Below are 20,752 nucleotides of genomic sequence, written 5' to 3'. Positions count from 1 at the left end.
CGGTGCAGATGGCCGGAGAGGGCAAGTGGAGGCCGCCGAGTTTTCCGCGGAGTGGAGGGGCGGCCGCGCGCGATCTGGGGGCCGGGCGGGGCCGGGCGAGGCCGGGCTAGAGGCTGGGTGGGGGTGGGGTGTGCGTGGCCCGGGCCCCCGCAGCCGGGGGCGGGGCCTGCGGCGGCGGCGAGGGCGGTGGGGGCGGGGGCGGGGCCGCGCGCCGGCGCCTGTGTGTGAGTGCGCGGGGGCGCGCGCGCGCGGGCCCGGGAGAGGCTGCCGAGCGAGTCGGTCCTCGGTCTTTGCGGCGCTTCCAGCTCCCCGCGCCCCTATGTGAGGGAGACGGGGAGGCCCGCGGCGCGCAGGGGAGGGCGAGGCATGTGCACGGGCCGGAGGGTGCTGCGGCCGCCCGAGGAAGAGGAGGACGGCGGCGAGGAGGAGAGCGGGGGGCTCGCGGCGGCGGGCCCGGGCCGAGGGGATGCAGCGGACTGTGTGTGTCTGGCTGTAGCAGACGCGAGGCGGCGACGAGGCGCCTGGGACCCGCGTGAGGGGCGGCCGGGAGGCGGCGGCGACCGCCAGAAGTAGCAGCAGGACCGGCGGCGGCGACGGCAGCCCTGAGATGCATTTTCCTCTCCAGCGGCCATGTTAACCAGGAAACCTTCGGCCGCCGCTCCCGCCGCCTACCCGACCGGTAAGGAGGCAGTGCCGCCGCGCCGCCCCCCGGACTCCCGCCGTCCCCGGGCAGCCCTTGTGGCGCTGGCGGCCGCTGCCTGCAGGACCTCTAACAAAGTCGGCCGCACGGCGCGGGGGAGCCCCCGGGCGGACGTCGCGCGCCCCAGGCACGGCGCAGGGTTGCGCGCAGCCCCGAAGGCCGCTCCGAGGGTAGCCCAACGCCCGACCAGGCTTCTGCCCGCTGGGAGCCCTGGCGGGGACCGTCCAGGCCTGACGTCCCGCCCTGCGCTGCCCGGGGCTTGGCGTGGCTGTGGCGCCCTGCTCAGCTGTCCAAACCCATCTCCCGGCCGCTGGCCGCCTGGAACGAGGGCCAGCAAGCCCCAGCGCTGCCCGGCTCCCCCGCCGGGTCGCGAACTCGCGCGCCAGGGCCCGACCTAACTTTGCAGCTGCCGGCGCCCCGCCCGTGGGTGAGCACTGGGGAGCCGTGACCCGAACGCCCGTTTTTACTGTCCCGGTTCCTTCCTTCGTCTTTCCCTGGAAGAGCGGTGTCGCTGCCCAGTGGGGTGGGAGGGTCCGGGTGACTTTCTCCCCCCTGACCCTCTTTTGTCTCCTCCCGCACGTGGCTTCCAGGCCGAGGAGGGGACAGCGCCGTTCGCCAGCTTCAGGCTTCCCCGGGGCTCGGTGCGGGGGCCACCCGGAGCGGAGTGGGGACCGGCCCGCCCTCCCCCATCGCCCTGCCGCCTCTCCGGGCCAGCAACGCTGCCGCCGCAGCCCACACGGTGAGACCCAGCCCGCGGGCGCCTGGGCGGTGGGGGCGGGAGGGGTCCCAGGCAGACGCACCCGGACTTGGATGGTTCTGACGCCGGGAGAAGAGGGGTGGAGATCCGAGCAGCCTCGCGCCCCGGGCCGGTGGCCTCTCCTCGACGCCGCCCTGGTGAACTTGGGCGAGCCCAAAGCTGCAGCCACAAAGGAAGATTCGTGGCGTGGGCCCCTCACTTCCCCTCCGGAGCCCGCCCACTCCTGTGCTCCTCTTCCTAGGAACTTCCTCCTTGCTGCTTTCCTTCTGTCTTTCCTGATTTTTCGTCCTTGCTTCCCACTGCTCGCTTCCCTGACCCGGTAAACATCCCTGTCCTTCCCCCACCACCCCATGGGTAATGGGTATTTATAGAAACAGATATGTGTTAGGGGACAGCCAGACCGGCCTGCCCGGAAAATCGATCCCCCAAAGAGCCTCCCAGGCCTGACTCCAGCCAGCAGGGAGCATCGCCAATTGTCCCCCGCGTGTGTAAGCATGTTTTATGAGTGCTACAGGTTTGAGCACAGCAGAAATTGTAATTAACATTAACAAAAATAAGAGCCGTGGCAGCAGTCAAAACAAGACACTCCTGTAGGATTCTGCAGTTGGACATTATTCAAAAGGAAAGGGCAAGCATTGCTTTGGAGGTGGGAAGGAAAAGGCACCTAACAGGTGCTGTGCTCCCAGAGGGAGGGAAGAGGCCGGCGTGGGACTGGTTTCTGGTGGCTGTGGAGACTGGCCAGCTGGATTCAGCATGTACCTTTTCTCAGCTCCCAGGGATCATCCTTGGATGGTGATGGCCAGACTGGAGGAGGTTTGCACTTGGAGGAGGTGATGGTTTGAAGGTCTTTTTTTTCCAATGGGATCTTCTAGGGGAACAGGTTCTATGTGAGGAATGCTTGCTAGCGATTGATTTTATATGCCAGGTGAAAGTTGAGTTCTTGAAGAAAAGGCCATCCCCGGCCTACAGGGGAGTAGCTCTGGGGATCATATGTTATGGGAAAACGTGTTTGTCAGAGGAGAACTGTGAGGGGATGTCTAGACTCTAGTTGCACCTGTTAGACCTGGAGAGATGTGTGCAAGTTTCATAGGAAAATGTTTTGTTACTGTTTTTATCTTCCCTCTCCCTCTCTATCTTGACACATCTGGTCTCAGGGGCTGGGAATTGATTGCACAGAAATTAATCCGTGTTGGACTGTGGATAATAGTAGGATGGATGGTTCTGTGTATTACTGTTAAATGTTCTTGTCACAGTGACATTTTAGTTAAGGAGCTGCCGTTGATTTTAGGGGTTTGGAATTTTTTTTGTTTGGGATCATCTGACAGTTTGGAAAATGGAATATCCAGTTTTTTCCTATGTGTTGATTTAATCACGTGACATAGTGTGAGCTGGGAAAAAATATTTGGTTTGCATGTGGATTCCAATTTTGTAAGGATGGGCTTTGCTTGATCAGAGCCTCTTTGCAATTGAAATACATGTAATGAAATTAGATAAAACGACAAGTCTCCACTGAAGGGAGAGCCTGTGGTGCACCAGAAAAGGAAGGATGTGAATGTGCTTCTCAGTACTCCTCATAATGGAGTCCTGTATTTTGCCGTGGCGTGTGCCAGAGTTACTTGTTTTTAACGTGTGTGTAAACTTCAGTATGCTGTTAATTATTAGGTGCTTGACTTTGAAAGTGTGAATTTGGGTTTCAATGGTTGTTTAGTTTTGATTTTATTTCTGTAACATCGCAGATGTCATAGTACAGGAAAGGTTAAAAGAACCACAGAGTTTATCTTGTTCTACTTTTTCCGTTTATAGATGAGGAAACAGACTCAGACAAGGTAACTGGTTTCATTAGGATTCCCCAGCCAGTTCATATCAAGGCCAGACTGAAAACCTACACCCATCTGCATCTAGTATTAATATACTGATGGACACTACTAATTCTAGAAAATTGTACTAGCTTCATTATAAATGCAAGAACCTTTGTAAATCCATATTCCTACATGTCTGTCAGATTTTTATAAATTTTTGGTTTTTAATTCCAGGGCAATTACACGTGGGAAGAACTTCTAGAATGAATGGGGTTTGGGGAAGGCATTAAGGAGATAAAAATGATCTTGTCTAAGGAGCTTGCCCATATTTTCTCTTGCAGATGATATAGTAGGCAGGAAAATATATGATTATAAAGAATATAAACTTTGGAATTTATCTAGTCCATTGCTGCTTTGTTTTGTATCTCCATGCATAAGTTGTTTTACACTTTAGTTATGTAGTTTATTTCTGTTTGTGTGAGAGAAAAAAGTGTGCCCAATCACTATCTTAATTCCTATTATTTTTCTAAGGTTAAATGGGAGGTATTAATAGATGTAATTTTAAATTCAAAAATATTAAAATAATAACTTTTGTAACCATTTTACTGTGTGAAACACTCTCCAGTTATGAGTTTTACCTTTATAAGATAATGTGAATTAAAATACACATTTTAAAAATGGCAATATTTTGAAGAAGAAAAAGTAGACATTTTACTCAGGGCCGTACAGACTGTCAGAATGTTTAAGGAGGAGCTAAAATTCCAGTCTTTTTGGACTCGCTTCTATTCCCATAATACTGTACAGCATTTCTAAGATGACTTCAGAGAAATTTTAAAACGCCCAAAACTGTTAGTACAGTGCGATATCTGCTGTTTGCCATTTTATTATTGGAAGAGATGCAAACTACCAAACTGGTTAGACTATTGTTTTTACATAATATTTAATACCAGAATACTTCATGATCAAAGAAGTAAGGCTCTATTTGAACCCATAAATTGTAGCTATTTTAATAATTGTATTCATAATGTATTTTTAAATGTGACACACTGTGCTGTGCATTGGCATATCAGAATAAGCCATGATCTCAGACTTCAAGAGGCTGAGCAGAAGGGAGAGGTTTTTAATATCCTTAGTTTATGATGTAGTCTTGGCATATGCATTCTAGAAATGTTCTGGCATTTCTGGTCCCTCAGCACCCCACCCTACTCTCTGCCCCATTTTTTATAAGTCAGTTAATTGTACTTTCAAGCTTGATTGTGATTTTAGAGCTCTGCAATATTTGAAATTCAAAGTCCTTTTTTGCTAGAGCTTCTCAAATGAATCTCTAACGTCTGGAAAACTTTTAAGATTGCATGTGTTGCTTTTAGGTGTTTGGTTGATGTGTCTGCTACAAGTACTTTATACATGATTTATTTGATATATCTGCTACAGGTAATTTATACTTGGAGGCCCTTTGCCTCCAAGTCGGTGCTGATGCACTGCAGGCCTAACATCTCATGACTTAGGTCACCAGGGACGTTTGCCAGTTCCCGGGCATTGACTTCATGTTTCCTTATGAAGGTAAACAATGTAGTTCACAGTAACAACTCCAAGAGAGGCAAGAGTTAACAAGGAGGAAATATTGACATGTGTTCCTGCATCCCACAGATATTTATTGAGGGCTTACTATATGCCTGGGTTTATGTTATTGAGGACTTAGAAACATAAGAGAGGACCCAGCCCTGGAATTGCTCATAGCCAGACAGGTGCATCTGATGTTAAAACAATTGCAGTAAAGAGAAATAACTATTAGATTAATACTCTCTGAGTAGAGAAGAAGCTGTTTAGTAGGTCAGGGAATGTTTCAACTAGGCATCGTGAATCACCTAGATATGAGAAAGGAGATTCCAAGAAACATCTGGAAAGGACAATAATAATGTTTTCATTGACTAACTACTAAGCAGTTTACACATATTACCTTATTTAATCCTCCTAATAGCCCTAATGGGGTAACATTGTTACCTTCTTTTTGCAGACAAGGGCACTGAGGTTAACAGAGATGAAGTAAATTGCCCTGGCTCACACATTTAGTAAATGGTGGAGTTGGATCATTTAATGTGTGTCTAACTGAAAATCTACCGTTATGAAACATGACCTCACTAAAAGCAGAGGAATGTAAAAGTGCATGGTGTTTTTGGGTTCTTGGCTATCTAGTTTTGTTCCCCTTGGAGACAAGAGTGATAGTAGTTGATAAGAATGGAAGGACTCAGATCATTTAGTCTCTACATTTTAGAGCCCTGTTTTCTTACTGGTAAGTTCTTGCATTAGCTGTGGAAATAGGTTACAGCCATGGGCCGTGGGCAGAAGCAAGAGTGGTCTCGGGTTGAGACTTTTAAATGGTAACTCTAAAAGTACTATGGAAAGGAGATTTGAGGAATTCTAGACCCAGAAGCAAGGGGGCATGTTATGATGCTGCCTCAGTTGCCCCAGTGAAAGACATCAGGAGAGTGACATGAGGCAGTGTTGATGGAAAAGGACATGGGATAGTAATGATGAGTCTTGGTGACTTGGGAAGGTGAGGGCTGTGTTGAGAGGCTTTCCAGGCAGAGTGCTGAGGATTCATTTGCAGGTGGATAGCCTGAGTGACTACATGGAGGGTCAGCCTTCTGTTTATCAAAAATTCAGAATTCTGGGAGTGGGAAACCAGTTTGGTAGAAAAATCATGAGTTAAGTTTGAGTTGCAGGCTGGGCGTGGTGGCTCATGCCTATAATCCCAGCACTTGGGAGATCGAGACGGGCAGATCATGAGGTCAGGAATTTGAGACCAGCCTGGCCAACATGGTGAAACCCCGTCTCTAATAAAAATATAGAAATTAGCCGGGCATGGTGGCAGGCCCTGTAGTCCCAGCTACTTTGGAGGCTGAGGCAGGAGAATTGCTTGAACCCAGGAGGTCGAGTTTGCAATGAGCCGAGACCATGCCATCGGACTCCAGCCTGGGCGACAGAGCAAGACTCCATCTCAAAAAAATAATAAAAAGTTTTGAGTTGCTTGTGGAGAGGGAGCTGGTTGATAGTTGGCTGTGTATGTCTTGCGCTCAGGAGTTAACACATTGGGTCCTGGGCTGTCTAGTTTTGTTCCCCTTACTCTGAGCTCAAGGAACAGATGTGCAAAAATCAGGCCGTGGGCAGTTGCTGAAGTCCTGGCTGTGTTCAGGATCAGTTGCAGGGTGTTATGGGAGTGAGAAGCCAAGAGAATTGAGGCTTGAACTCTGGCAAGCTCTTGAATCCATCTAAGGTTAGGTGAACTACTAGTTGATACTGCAAAGGAGACCAAGAGAAGGCAGTTGGAGATACAGAAAAAAGTTGTTTCTTGGCAGTCTCTTTAGTTTTAATTACTAAAACATTTGTGATCATGTATTAAATTATTTATGTGAAACACAAAAATTGCTTGAAGTGAATTTCTGAGGCTTGGTTTTGCTTTGCTGTCTTTTTAGAAATCCCTAAAGCCCCAAGGTTAATTTTGTCCTAATGAAGAAGCTGTATGCTTTTTATAGATATATACAGGTAATGTGGATATTTCTTCTGAAATATCACCATCCCATTCTGAAGAGAATGGTTGTATAGGAGAGAGGTATTTCAATTCAGGTCCCTTTATTCCTTAGTGTTTGAAAGACCACCGTGGACAGGAGAGCGTGCAGATAGCGAGGCTATGGAAGAAAAACACTGGACAAGCCTATACGTCTTTTATATATGCCCAAGACTTGCCTGATTCATTTTTATGGACTGCCCTGCTTTTAGCATAGAACAAGGATAAAATAACCTGTCTAGCTACTCTTATTGAATATAAGGTCACCTAGCATGGAGTATCATTATGAATTCAATAAAAAAGCTCAATTATAAGTGAGAAATGATATCCCTGAGCCTATGAAGTCACAGACAGGCCCAAATACTATCTTCTCTTTTGTTTCAGTTAGAAGTGAGCAGAGAAGAAGCTCACACCCCACACATAGTCATTGTGCGTATCGTGTATTTGATAAAGAAAATGTGAACATCTTGGTGTGCTAGTAAGAAGGACTTGGAATTTCATTTTATAATCCAGGTGTTCCTGAATCATTTTTTGAATAACTGTGTTACACACATACAGAGCCCTCCTGCTCTTTCAGTAGTATGTAAAACCCCAAAGGTAGAATTTAAAAGGGGATAAGAGGAAAAAATACTGATGGCAATGGACTTTATTTAGTTAACTGTAAGTTCCTGGAGGGCAGGGACTCTGTCACTTTGGCAGCCAGGCTTCTGTTAATAGTAGTTCAATGAATGGTGGATTGTGATGACAAGTTGATGTAAGATTTCATATAAAAATCGCCTTCCAGGCTGCTTTAAGACTTTGGGTTGTCCAAGGCAAGAATTCCTAACTGGGAGAGGATCCTTTCTGCCAGTCCTCTCCTACCCCTTACCCCTCAGCAGTGATAATGCTTGAAGGAAATCACAAGCACATTCTTAGTAGAGGGCTGGAGCCCCTTGGTTCACACCATTGGTAGAGTTTAGACAGGAATGACATGGGTACTCGAAACAGAAGTTGCTTCTTTGGACCAACTTCTCGGAAGTTAGAAAGCTGAGTAAGTATCCAAGCAGCTTGTAGAAATGCACATCTTCAGAGAGCTGAGCCACTGACCGGAGGAAGGCCAAACAGTGTGGTCGTTGCTTGGTTTGTTGGGTTGAATGCCTTAAATGGTTACTACACTTAGTAAAGCCTGGACACTTTAAAAAAATAGGTTAGGGGTTTATAACATGCTATTGTGCACATCTAGTTAGAGTCTTTCGAGCCTAAAAACACAAGGTTTTTGTTTGTTTTTGTCACTGGATCATGTGTGCACTTAGGTTTCATCAGATTTTCAAGGAAAGAGGAAATACTGGTGATAAAGTGTTTTCGGGATAGGTATTAGGGAAAGAATAGTGAACAAGACAGACATGGTCCCTATCCTCTTGTTAACAATTACTAGATGAAATGTGAAAGATGCTGTGATCTGTGGGTGAAGGAGCCAACGTACAGTCTTATGTGTGCATGTTTTTTCTGTATCCTGTTTCATTTTTATATCAAGTGTGGATTGAGTGGAACACCTATGATGTGCCAGGCCCTATACTAAGTGTTAGTTATAGAATGATAAAAAAGTTATGGTCTCTGCCTCCATGGGGACCCCTGAATATGTACAGCAAACCCTCTTGTCTGTTAGTCATGTATTTATAAGGTTTGTTTTTCAGGATCACAAGTTTTGTGGCCTTACTCAAACCAAATTGGATTTTGTAAAGGTGGGGTGTGGGAGATATTGTTTGGGTGTGACTTACACCCAATTTGAACAGACATACGACTTCTTTTCTATTTATATCTCCTGTCTGAATTCCAGATTGGCGGCAGTAAGCACACAATGAATGATCACCTGCATGTCGGCAGCCACTCTCATGGACAGATCCAGGTTCAACAGCTGTTTGAGGATAACAGTAACAAGCGGACAGTGCTCACGACACAACCAAATGGGCTTACAACAGTGGGCAAAACGGGCTTGCCAGTGGTGCCAGAGCGGCAGCTGGACAGCATTCATAGACGGCAAGGGAGCTCTACTTCTCTGAAGTCCATGGAGGGCATGGGGAAGATGAAAGCCACCTCCATGACACCTGAACAAGCAATGAAGCAATACATGCAAAAACTCACCGCCTTCGAACATCATGAGATTTTCAGCTACCCTGAAATATATTTCTTGGGTCCAAATGCTAAGAAGCGCCAGGGCATGACAGGTGGGCCCAATAATGGTGGCTATGATGACGACCAGGGATCATATGTGCAGGTGCCCCACGATCATGTGGCTTACAGGTACGAGGTCCTCAAGGTCATTGGGAAGGGGAGCTTTGGGCAGGTGGTCAAGGCCTACGATCACAAAGTCCACCAGCACGTAGCCCTAAAGATGGTGCGGAATGAGAAGCGCTTCCATCGGCAGGCGGCAGAGGAGATCCGAATTCTGGAACACCTGAGGAAGCAGGACAAGGATAACACAATGAATGTCATCCATATGCTGGAGAATTTCACCTTCCGCAACCACATTTGCATGACGTTTGAGCTGCTGAGCATGAACCTCTATGAGCTCATCAAGAAGAATAAATTCCAGGGCTTCAGCCTACCTTTGGTTCGCAAGTTTGCCCACTCAATTCTGCAGTGCTTGGATGCTTTGCACAAAAACAGAATAATTCACTGTGACCTTAAGCCTGAGAACATTTTGTTAAAGCAGCAGGGTAGAAGTGGTATTAAAGTGATTGATTTTGGCTCCAGTTGTTACGAGCATCAGCGTGTCTACACGTACATCCAGTCGCGTTTTTACCGGGCTCCAGAAGTGATCCTTGGGGCCAGATACGGCATGCCCATTGATATGTGGAGCCTGGGCTGCATTTTAGCAGAGCTCCTGACGGGTTACCCCCTCTTGCCTGGGGAAGATGAAGGGGACCAGCTGGCCTGTATGATTGAACTGTTGGGCATGCCCTCGCAGAAACTGCTGGATGCATCCAAACGAGCCAAAAATTTTGTGAGCTCCAAGGGTTATCCCCGTTACTGCACTGTCACGACTCTCTCAGATGGCTCTGTGGTCCTCAATGGAGGACGTTCCCGGAGGGGGAAACTGAGGGGGCCACCGGAGAGCAGAGAGTGGGGGAATGCGCTTAAGGGGTGTGATGATCCCCTTTTCCTTGACTTCTTAAAACAGTGTTTAGAGTGGGATCCGGCAGTTCGCATGACCCCAGGCCAGGCTTTGCGGCACCCCTGGTTGAGGAGGCGGTTGCCAAAGCCTCCCACTGGGGAGAAAACGTCAGTGAAAAGGATAACTGAGAGCACTGGTGCTATCACATCTATATCCAAGTTACCTCCACCTTCCAGCTCAGCTTCCAAACTGAGGACTAATTTGGCGCAGATGACAGATGCCAATGGGAATATTCAGCAGAGGACAGTATTGCCAAAACTCGTTAGCTGAGCTCATGTCCCCCAATGCTGGTAATCTGAAAGATACGACATTGCTGAGCCTTACTGGGTTGAAAAGGAGTAGCTCAGACCTGTTTTTATTTGCTCAATAACTCATTTGTATCTTTTCAGCACTTAATTTTAATGTAAGAAAGTTGTTCATTTTGTTTTTATAAAATACATGAGGACAATGCTTTAAGTTTTTATACTTTCTGAAACTTTTTGTGTTCTAAAAGTACAATGAGCCTTACTGTATTTAGTGTGGCAGAATAATAACATCAGTGGCAGGCCATTGATTACTTTGTGACTGCCACGCATTTACAGATTGGTGTCAAAGACATTCACTATGTTTTTATGGTTCATGTTATATTCTCCCCACGGTGACAGCCCCTTAAGGCCCTCCTTTTCCTTCCATTCTCCAGGTCCATGCACAGGTGTAGCATGTCCTGCTTCTGTTTTTCATAAATCAGTCTGGGTGTTGGGGGTAGTGGGAGGAGAACTGTCAGGTTGAAAGTGATATTCTAAGAAAAACTGTACCTTAGAGATTTTTCTCTAGTGTGCAAACAAATAATAAATAAGACCCCAAAAGGTTTAAACTGCCCAGTTAGCATTCTGACATTCTAAAAGGCGGCAAAGCAGCTTTTAGTGAATACATGAAAATGGAAACGTGTGTGTTCCTCCAAATTTTCTAGTATGATCGACTAGCTGTTTTGTAAAGAAGCCTCATGTTACAGAGTTGCTTTTGCACCTAAATTTAGAAATGTATTCCATGAACTGTTCTTCCCTTACTCTGCTTTTCTCCTCTCTGTTCCTTTTTTAATACCACACATCTGTTGCTTGCATTTAGTTTGTTTTCTTCCTTCAACTGTATATCCCAGACTGTTAATACAGAAAAGAGACATTTCAGCTGTGATTATGACCATTGTTTCATATTCCAATTAAAAAAAGAACAGCAGCCTAGCTACTTAAGGTGGGGATTTCCATAGTTCCAAAGAAGATTTAGCAGATTAGAGTGAGTTCACACTTTTCAGGTGCCACTGTAAGGTTCTCTTAGCCTGGGAAAGTATCAGCTCTTTCTTTAAAAAGAAAGAGGGTTGAAAATCCTCTTGACAAAACGGAAGTCACTTTGGCTGTTCAGTAAGGCCAATGTTAACAACATGTTTAGAGGAGGAAAAGTTCAACCTCAAGTTAAATGGTTTGACTTATTCTTTGTATCATTAGAAGAACCCCAGAGATAGCATTCCTCTATTTTATTTTACTTTCTTTTGGATTGCACTGATTGTTTTTGTGGGAATGACACTTTATCTGGCAAAGTAACTGAGAGTTTGGTAAAAGAATATTTTCTTCTCTGAATAATTATTTTTCACAGTGAAAATCTCAGTATTTTATCACAAATGTATGAGCAATGATCTATATCAATTTCAAGGCACATGGAAAAAGATTTTTAGTATGTGCAATTTAATGTAGAAAGATTTCTGCCTGTTTGGACAATAGGTTTTCGGTAGTACAAGTTAGGATAAAAAATCTTATATATGCACAGAGATTATTGTATTACCTGTAAAATGATTTACAATTACTTAAAAGCATGGTCCCCAGTGAGGCCAAGAAAGTTTCTGGTTAAGTTGTTTAATAATAATCCTACAGTTTCTCTTAAAAAAAAAAAAAAAAAGTAGTTTTGAAAAAAACTTATCTTTAGGCTTTGTCGGTTGATGGTGGAAAAACATGCTCAGGAAATATTTCAGATATTTGCCAAAAAACCAGTAATAAGGTTAGCTTATTAAAATAGTGATAGATATTTGCTTTACTATTTAAGGTGTCACTGATAAATTAATTTGTACTTCTGTCTGTGTTTAGAAATTTTAGCTTCTTTTCCTTTAGTCAAATTCTTTAGCATATTATACACATTTCTGTGTAATCTGTGGAAGTGCAATAATATGTTAGTAAGTTACATTTTAAATAATGCTCATGTGACAGTACTCCCAATCAATGGCTTATAGAATTTAAAGATCTGTGTGTTAGATTTTGTCTTAAAGGCATAAGAAGTATAAGACTTGGTTTGGGGGTTTATAAGACCACCAGCCTCTTAATGATGGTTAGCTTCTTTAGATCATTAAATCAATAAAAACATATACTGCTGTTTTCCTCTTCTAATGCTTCTCTTCCATTTCCAATTATCTTCACATTTAAGTTTAAATATACAAACCTGAGCCTGCCATTACTACTTTCCGTATAAAATGACGATACATGTGAAAATTTATAAATGGACTAATACTGCCTGTCTTTCCCTTACCACAGAAAACTGGCTCATAAGATGCCAGCAGTGAATTGGTGACTGTCTTTATTCTTAAATGGAAACCAGAAACTTTTACACCAAACTATAATGTGCAGCACTGTGGAGCTTTCTTTTTTATTTTCCAAATACAGTGAAATTTTTTTATTCACAAGAGCTGCCACATTTCAGCTTTTAGTGATAGAGAGCTGCTGTTATGTCAAAAAAAAAAAAGAAAGAAAAATTACTGCATCTTTGTGATTTTAAAACGTAAATTAATGAAGGGCTCTGATAGGCTATTAGGAGTTGGCTTGGAAACAGTTTTTGGTCTCACAGGTTACCATTGTCTAGGGATGTCTGAGCTGTTTTCAGATTGAGGAATAGCACAGTGTTGTCTTGTCTTTGGCAGTCTCATTTGGCTCTGTTTCTTGCACCACCAGAGTGTTCATTATCACTTAAATATATTGCTCTAGCAGTGGAACAACAGAGTGGTGTAAGACACTGTAGATTAACAGTAGAGGAGAAATTGTGCCCTTAGTGTTAACAATGTGCCTTTTGTTCTGAATGCCATACTGTAGGGCATGCATTTTTTGGCCTCTCTTTAACTCTTTGAATACAGTCAGTAAGGTTGGAACCCACCTCAGCAAAGATACATCTGTCTTAAATATCTAGTTACAGGCCTTAATAGAAACCATAAGGCATGACTCATCTTTAGGCACTGAAAAAAGATAACCATCAGGTAGTGTTACACAGGGACTTCCTATGTTTAAGGGGTTAAAGATGGTCTTTGTTGTATCTTATCATCAAACTGATTTTTAAATATTTTTTTTTTTGTTATGGTAACACTAGACAAAAATCAACTGTATTTGTAAAAATTTACCTCAAACCATTTAATTTTATAGTGTGATTAATCCCAGGGCATTTGGTATGAACCAAAGTGCATTCCTTTTATATGTGCCTGGCTCTAGTAAGGATGGCCAGGGATTTTTACAATTTGGGTGCAAGGCACTTAAGCCACTTTTAAACTTAATGGGTGGTTTGGGGTCGTGTTAAATGACTCCATCAGAATGTTAGAAAACACTTTAGGCATCAGTAGCATTGGGCCATATTGGAATCCTAAAGTGTGAATTATTTTAAGGAGAGCATTCATTTTTGTAATTTTTTTCATCAAGAATATTTCTGGCAAGCAGAAGACTTTTTAACAAAAACTGATCTGGTCTCGGTAAAGGTTTTAATATTGCCCAACATAATGCTGTGATAGCATTTTAAAAAAGTATTTGTGAACTCTTTGTTTCTTAGGGGCTTGTACATCTCTCTGCTATGGACGTATATAAAATTACTTGTAATTATACTCAGCTCAACTGCTACAGTTATGTCTAGGCAGTGGCTTGGGTTTTTAATCGAGCAACAACTTAGACACGTGACTGTAATATGCTGCAACTGTGTGTACTGAAAATATGTGAAAATGGTTGAATGTGGACTGTGTATATATGTATGTAAAAATTTCTGTGAGATGCTGCTGTCGCCACTTAACATTAAATATGTTCTAGTGGATTTTAATCCTAGTGGCCAGTTCTATGATACTGTATGTATTGTACAGCTGATGACAGGAGTAAGACTGTTTAGTGAATATTTGTTAAATTTTATTGTTGTGGCCAGAGATAATTTCAGAATAAAATTTTAATGTCCTACCTTACTTTTCTCCCCTTTCTAACTATAATTTAACTTCTGATCTATTTCTGGTATTATTCTTTGTCTATAAGCCCGGAGAGGGTTTAGAATTCAAAATAGATGGCTCTATATCAGTGTCTTGAGAAGTTAAAAATAATTCATTCTATTATTTTGTTCATAGCAATATTTTACTAGTTCAGTGTAAGTGTGCAGATTCCAAGTGGAAAGACAAAGGTTTTAGTACTTAGCTCTTGCTTTTTTTAGGATACTCTATTCCTTTACCGGTAAGATTTTTATGTTAATTTTTTCTATGTAGCCCCTGCCATGTTCTTTATTATGCTAGAGCTTCATATATTCTATTTTAACCTTCAAGATGATAGTTAAAGCTGGGGGAGCAGAGAATGTCAATTATTCCTCACCAGTCTTCATTCTTTTCTCTGCACAAGATCTCTTAAATTATCCTAATGTGCTCTAACCAACTCCACCCAATGTTTTCTTATGTGTTTGCAGTTTTTGTACGTGGTGGTCTCTATGGTTCACATTTTTTATGTGTTTTAGTGTCTCCTGCCTTGGTTGGCTCAGAAAATAAGGCCTAGGAACTGCAACTAGCTCATGATTTGTGAAGTTCAGTTAATACCAAGCTAAGCGTTTACTTCAGATGACAGCAAGCAGATGCTCTAGTAATTTGTCAGACATTGCAGGGATATTGTGTAGTCAAATATTTCCCTCTTGTGGAAAGAACTACCTCACATTTTTATTTATTTTCTTTCTGTTATGAACAGCCAAGGAATTACTTAGTGTGGCTTCCTGCGTCAATACTGGGATATGCTTAAACAAGGGAATGCTGCAAGAGCTCCCAATTGTCTCATCATAGCCTGCACAACAGATTTCGTTACTGTTAATCTTGCTTCTTAAAGTTCATGCCCAGTGCAAAAAACCCAACCAACAAACCCCAAAATCCAATATATTTAGAAATGTATTAAGAGGTGTGTATTATGTACAAGATTGAAAATTGGTGCTAAAGTGGCAATGTAAATTTAAAATTTGTCCAGATCTGACTGATTGACTCAGGAGATTATAGTTTCTACTCATTCTCTTTCCTTTGATCAAATCTTTCAAAAGGTCTTTTTAAAATTGATCAATGTGCTATTCTGCTTCAATCTCTACAATCCTATCCCTTTTGGAATCAACGACTACACAAATAATCTTGGAACTTGAAAGATGCCTTCAAACTAGCTTTAGAAAATGTCCTTAGCTGACATTGGTACTGGCCTGACAGAAGGGGAAATTGATTTGACTACTTTCTGTTTCAAAAAGAGTAGTAAGAGGGATTTTACTTACTACTGTTTCTGAAGAGTGGTAAGAGGGATTTTAGGAAGTTATTTGTGGCTTTCTTTTTTTCTTAAGTTTGAATTACACTTCATTTCCTTTGGGTTATTAGGCAAATCAACACTTGTCATTAGTAATACTTAACATTGTCCAAAATGAAAAATGACTGCCAGTGTGTCGCACATACATAAGAAAATTGCATCTTACTGCAAAGTCTTTGGCTTGTTTCCTTATTTGGTTTGATTTACTATTTTACTATGGTCACATCCTTAATATCTGTGGTATATTTCTCATATATATGTGGGGTGGGGTCATAGTTGCCATTCCCATGTGTCTGAAGGAAGTTTAATGAGGAAACTAATGAGTTAATAATTTACTCTTCTGAAGAAAGCTGACATTTTAGGAGTATTAACAAGCCGTCTGTAATAAGGAGCAGCAAGAATATATTATGATTGTATCACATGTTCCAGAGAGCATTACCCCTTACACAAAAAGCTCCTTAGAGATTTCATGGTGTTGTATGAACATCAGTTTATCCTTATACATCCCTATGAGCTATGATTACCCTCATTTGATATTTGAGGAAAGTGCAGTGACTTGCTCCAAAGTGACTTTGCAAAAACATTGCAGTTTGGGGCTTAGGTTGTAATCAGATAATTTTGGTCTTGGACAGTAAGGGAAAATCCACAATCATTCATGAATAACACACAACAATTTAGAAAGGGGGGAAAGTTGAGCTAGCAATGGGCATTTCTATTATTTAAGTTACGTATTAGTTTGCAGGAATGTTTTTCAAGTGGGACAAACTAAAAATTTGAGGACTAGAGCATTGTAGTCTCTTTAAGTGCATCTAATAATGCATGTGCACACACCCTCAGTTAATTTGTAAAAGAGTGACTTCTCATTGTTATTTGTAGAGAGGTTATAGTAGCTTCATTTTTTAATTATAGTAGCTTCATTATTTTCTGTGTTCTTAATTTTTTTTTTACATTTGAAAGTATGACAATATTTTTGACACTTTACTGATTCTCAGGGATTAAAAGTTAAATTTTACTGACTATAGCAGCAGGTAAATATTTTAAATTTACTCAGGTTTCCTATCCTTTGCCTCCTATTTAAGAAAATATAGAATGCCTGCCAGGGAAATATATAAAAATAAAAACTTCAAATACAATTTAAAAATACCAATTTGTAAATAAACCAATTTTACAAACTAAAATACTGTGTCTTTCCTTGCTTTTTATCCCAGTTTATCTCCCCTCCTAATTTTGAGGAGTTTTCTGTATTAAGACTATTTCTTCATTTGTAAAAATGAAGTATATGCTATTTGCAAAACCAAAGCCCATGAAAAGGCCCAAATCATTTAATTAAAGGTCACTGAATTATTTTCCATTGTTTTGGGAGAAATGTAACTAATTATAAGCAATTTATGTAGACCTGCAGCAAATAAATGTATGAGTAACTTTGGGCTAATTTGTCATCTTTTTATCTGAAGAGGAAGACCCTACTTAATTTCCCTTGTCTGTAAAATGCAATTTATCAGAATTTTGGCTAGGGTAGCCTTAAATATAAGAGAAAGTGTGGAGGGCATTTATTTGTCAAAAATTTATTAAATGCCTTTTACAGCCCAGAATCTATGGTAGTCATTAGGGATATATAATGCTAAACAAAACACAGTGCTTTTTTTTTTAAGAAAGTCTTTAGACTGGTTGGGAAGGCAAACATGGGTAATTATATGAACAAATACATAGTTGCAAAGTAATAAGTGCTGTGCAGGGAAAGCATGTTGTGCTGAGTGTGTGTGCAGTGTTATGTTGTATGGATCCAAGATGGCTTCCCTAGGAAACAAACAGCTTTTGAGCTAAGGAACAAAGAGCGTGAGGAAATACGCTGAACAGTTGAAGGCAAGGCCACATGGCCAGAGCACAGAGCATGGGAGAACCTAGTGTGAAACGAAACTGGTGAGGTGGAGGTGCTATTAAAGATTTTGGTCCTTATCCTATAGGCAAGGCAGCCACAAAGAGATTTTAACAAGGAAATGCCATGAGCAGATTGGCTCTGCCTGGCTTTATAGGAAAGTACTGAGAAGGGTAAGAGTTGATGAAGGAAGCCCAATTGGAAGTGTTTGCAAGAGATGGCCTGCAGAGTGGGGAAGGACTTTTAAAGAAAATGGATTTGAGGGCTTCTTAGGATACAGAAAGACAGATGCTCTCTAATTTACAATGAATCAACTTAAAATGTTTTGAGTTTGTGATGGGTTTATCTGGTATTGAATGTACTTTCAATTTCAATTTACATTTTCAACTTCGAATGGGTTTATCAGGAAGTAGTCCTTTCCTAAATCCAAGCTCTGCTTTAAGATAAAAATAGCAGTGATGTTTCTTTGTGTCTGAAAAGTAGTTGTTGCTATTTGGGTCTGGTTTGCTACATTGCATCAAAGGGAATCACAGTATTTTATTTGTTTAAGCAAAGGGTTGCAAATTAATGCCTTTGGTTACAAAGTATGAAGCACTGGTACACTATCTTCTGCTGAAGATTTGAAGCCTTTGTGTAAAATCTTGTTTATTAATTGCTTCAAATTCTTTTCAGAAAAATTTAAATTTTAAAAAGATTGCAAAAATGGGGTGGGGTGATTTTATATATTTTTTATATTAAGACTAAAATGAATGAAGGGAAGAAGGGAAGGAGGGATGGGGAGAGGGAGGCAACTAGATTCGTGAGAAAGAATAGCAAAACAGACTGGGAGGTCAGTAAAGGCCAGTCTGGCATAGTAGCATGGATGTGGTGTTCTGAAGGAGGAGCGCAAGAGCAAGCAAGGCAGCCTCCCTCTCTTCCTCCCTCCCTTTCCTTCTTCCCTTCCTTTCATAGAAATTAAACTTTTACTGTACAAGATGGTATATTTGGATTTGGCCTATTTGGGTTTACCAAAACAAACAAAAATTATACAAGGAGTAAACGAGGAGGAGAAGGAGGAGCTAGGTCCTTGCCTTTGAGGAAATTATGTTTAATTAGGAAGGTAAGAGTAGACAGAAAACATTGAACAATTTAGAACATTGAAAGATAAAATTCAGAATAAGTACAGGTCATTTGTGTTGCTCTTGAATAAGAATAGCTTCAAGAAGGTGGATCTCCAGCCAGGTCTTGATGGAATTCAAGTTGAGAGAGAGAAAAAGGACATTTTAGGGGAGTAAAATTGCTGTAACTGAGGGGTGTCATGAATCATTCATTCATATGGTCATCCAGTATTTACTGAGCACCTAGGTTTATAATTTTTGGCGTAATGCAAAGGATGGGCAAAGAGACTGGGTCTGTGGCAGGGTGATGCAGGATGAAGAGAGAGAATCATTTCTTTGGAAGGTAGGCCTCATCCTGTGGTTTTCTCAAATGTGCCATGTTGTTGTAGCCACTACACATGTGCTGTCTCTGTCTAGAATGCATTTGCCAATCTCTGCCTCTTCCTGTGAGACTCAGCCCATGCCAGATGTCACTACCCCTACAAAGTCCTCTTTAGCCTGAGGTTGGGCAAGGTCACCCTTACCAAAAGCTGTCACTGGCATTCATTCTGCTAACTGCAAGGGGAGTGGAACTGAGTTGAGAAGGCAGTGGAATCCACTCTCCTGTTTCCCTCCATCCTTCCCACTGGGCACACACTGACAAAAAACAAATGAAAAACAAAAAGCAAGTGATGTCTGAAGATACCATTTTAGTAAGAGAGGTACTTGTTAACCAGATTATCATAAACTGTTTATACTTTGTAACCAGTGCTCAGCACGAGAAGCAGCTAGATTCGTGAGAAAGAATAACAGAACTGGGAAGTTGGCAGACGCTGCTCTGGCATGATGGCGTGGATGTGGTGTTCTGAAAGAGGAAGTAGCTGAAGAGCAGGTCAGAGCATGGGATGGAGCTTGCAAGTCTGGAGTTTGGTGAGCCAGGGAAAAGCACGTGCAAGATAAAGAGGGAAAGAAATGGAATGCCAGACCTTAGAGAAGGCCACACAGACCCTTTGGAGGAGCTGGGAATTTATTCTGATTACACCAGGAAGCCATTGATGCATTTGCAATACATTTAAAACAAACAAACAACAACAAAACAATTATTCTGGCTTCCTGTGGAGAAAAACTGGAGGGGAGCCATATGGAAATGGTGCCACTCCTTGAGACAGAGGAGTTCTAACCATCTGGGAAAGTTGGGAGACATCATTTGACAGAAAAAGGAATGGTCCTCCACCAGAAGTTCTATTTAGGAAGCGAGGTGAGGTGGGGATAAGGCCATGTGGGATTCTGAGGATCCCATTTTTGTTGCTACTTTTGTAACTGAAATAACATACACTGAAAAAAAGTGTTTTTACAATATGGCTATACAAAAATTACAGATGCAATGTAATTAATCTCTAAAGGACATTTTAAATCAGTGAGAAAAATGCTAATACACCAGTGAAAAACAGAGACAATAACACCTTTAAAAAATTTACATGAGCGACATAAATAGATCAAACATTTTTTGAATTATGAATCAAAATAATATAAATTAAAGCTATGAGTTTATTTTTAACCCACAAAATATCATCAATTAATGAAACAACCATGTTTATTGCTAGCAAGGGTGTGGTGTGGCATAAAGCACTCATTTGATGCTGCTGGGGCATAATTAGCAGAAACTTTCTGGAGGGCACTTGGTAATCTGTACCAAGAGCTTTAGAAATGCTCATTCATTTTTACCTGTTGATTCTACTTCCAGAAATTGGTATCAGAAATAATCCACGATGTAAACAAAGAGTTATGTACAGGAATAATCATGTCTACTAGCACAAACTTAGGAAAAAACCCCTGTATCCATTAACAGAGGATTGCTTAATAAATTATAAATATATGAATTATGAACAAAATGTTTACAGCATAGTATTACGCACAAAAAAAAGGCAGCATTCAAGTGAATGTCCTCCCTACCAAAACAGGCAGAGGCAGAGGCAGAGATGGCATTGGCAAAAGAATTAGAAAGAAATACAGCAATGTATTAACAATTAGCTGATTTTAATTTTAATTTTCTTATGTATTTTTCATCAGTTTTCACAATGAGCATTCACATTTTAAAAATATATTTTAAAACTCAATACATTTATTATAAAGAAAAACATTTGTAAGGGAATGAATAAAATCAAAAGAAAACTGCTATGGACTAAGTAAACAGAACACTTTAATAATAGGGAAGAAATTTGCTTCCTGGCCTGTTGAACCGGTGAACCATTTCAGTT

The 20,752-nt window shown here is 41.8% G+C and overlaps 1 protein-coding gene across 3 annotated transcripts; it reads left to right on the top strand.

Moving 5' to 3' along the window:
- Positions 1-220: 220 nt before the first annotated feature.
- Positions 221-16,962, top strand: DYRK2 (dual specificity tyrosine phosphorylation regulated kinase 2). Of its 3 annotated transcripts, XM_017512271.2 has the most exons (3): positions 221-679; positions 1,291-1,439; positions 8,638-16,962. In XM_017512271.2, the coding sequence occupies exons 1-3, from the start codon at positions 631-633 to the stop codon at positions 10,243-10,245; spliced, it is 1,806 nt and encodes a 601-aa protein (XP_017367760.1). In that variant the 5' UTR covers positions 221-630; the 3' UTR covers positions 10,246-16,962. The 3 variants fall into 3 exon arrangements, with proteins under 3 accessions (XP_017367760.1, XP_017367761.1, XP_037588648.1); XM_017512272.2 differs by lacking the exon at positions 1,291-1,439 and having other exon boundaries at positions 235-679; XM_037732720.1 differs by lacking the exons at positions 221-679; positions 1,291-1,439 and adding an exon at positions 1,498-2,287.
- Positions 16,963-20,752: the final 3,790 nt, after the last annotated feature.

The sequence above is a fragment of the Cebus imitator genome, unplaced genomic scaffold (genome assembly GCF_001604975.1).
Source record: "Cebus imitator isolate Cc_AM_T3 unplaced genomic scaffold, Cebus_imitator-1.0 Scaffold467, whole genome shotgun sequence".
Taxonomy (NCBI): domain Eukaryota; kingdom Metazoa; phylum Chordata; class Mammalia; order Primates; family Cebidae; genus Cebus; species Cebus imitator.
The sequence above is the reverse complement of the archived record's forward strand: the minus strand, read 5'-3'. Positions and strand labels throughout refer to the sequence as shown.

Coding starts and splice junctions, on each gene's coding strand:
- DYRK2 (XM_017512271.2), top strand. CDS start 631: ATGTTAACCAGGAAACCTTCGGCCGCCGCTCCCGCCGCCTACCCGACC. Junction 680..1,290: donor TCCCGCCGCCTACCCGACCG/GTAAGGAGGCAG, acceptor CGTGGCTTCCAG/GCCGAGGAGGGGACAGCGCC. Junction 1,440..8,637: donor CTGCCGCCGCAGCCCACACG/GTGAGACCCAGC, acceptor TCTGAATTCCAG/ATTGGCGGCAGTAAGCACAC.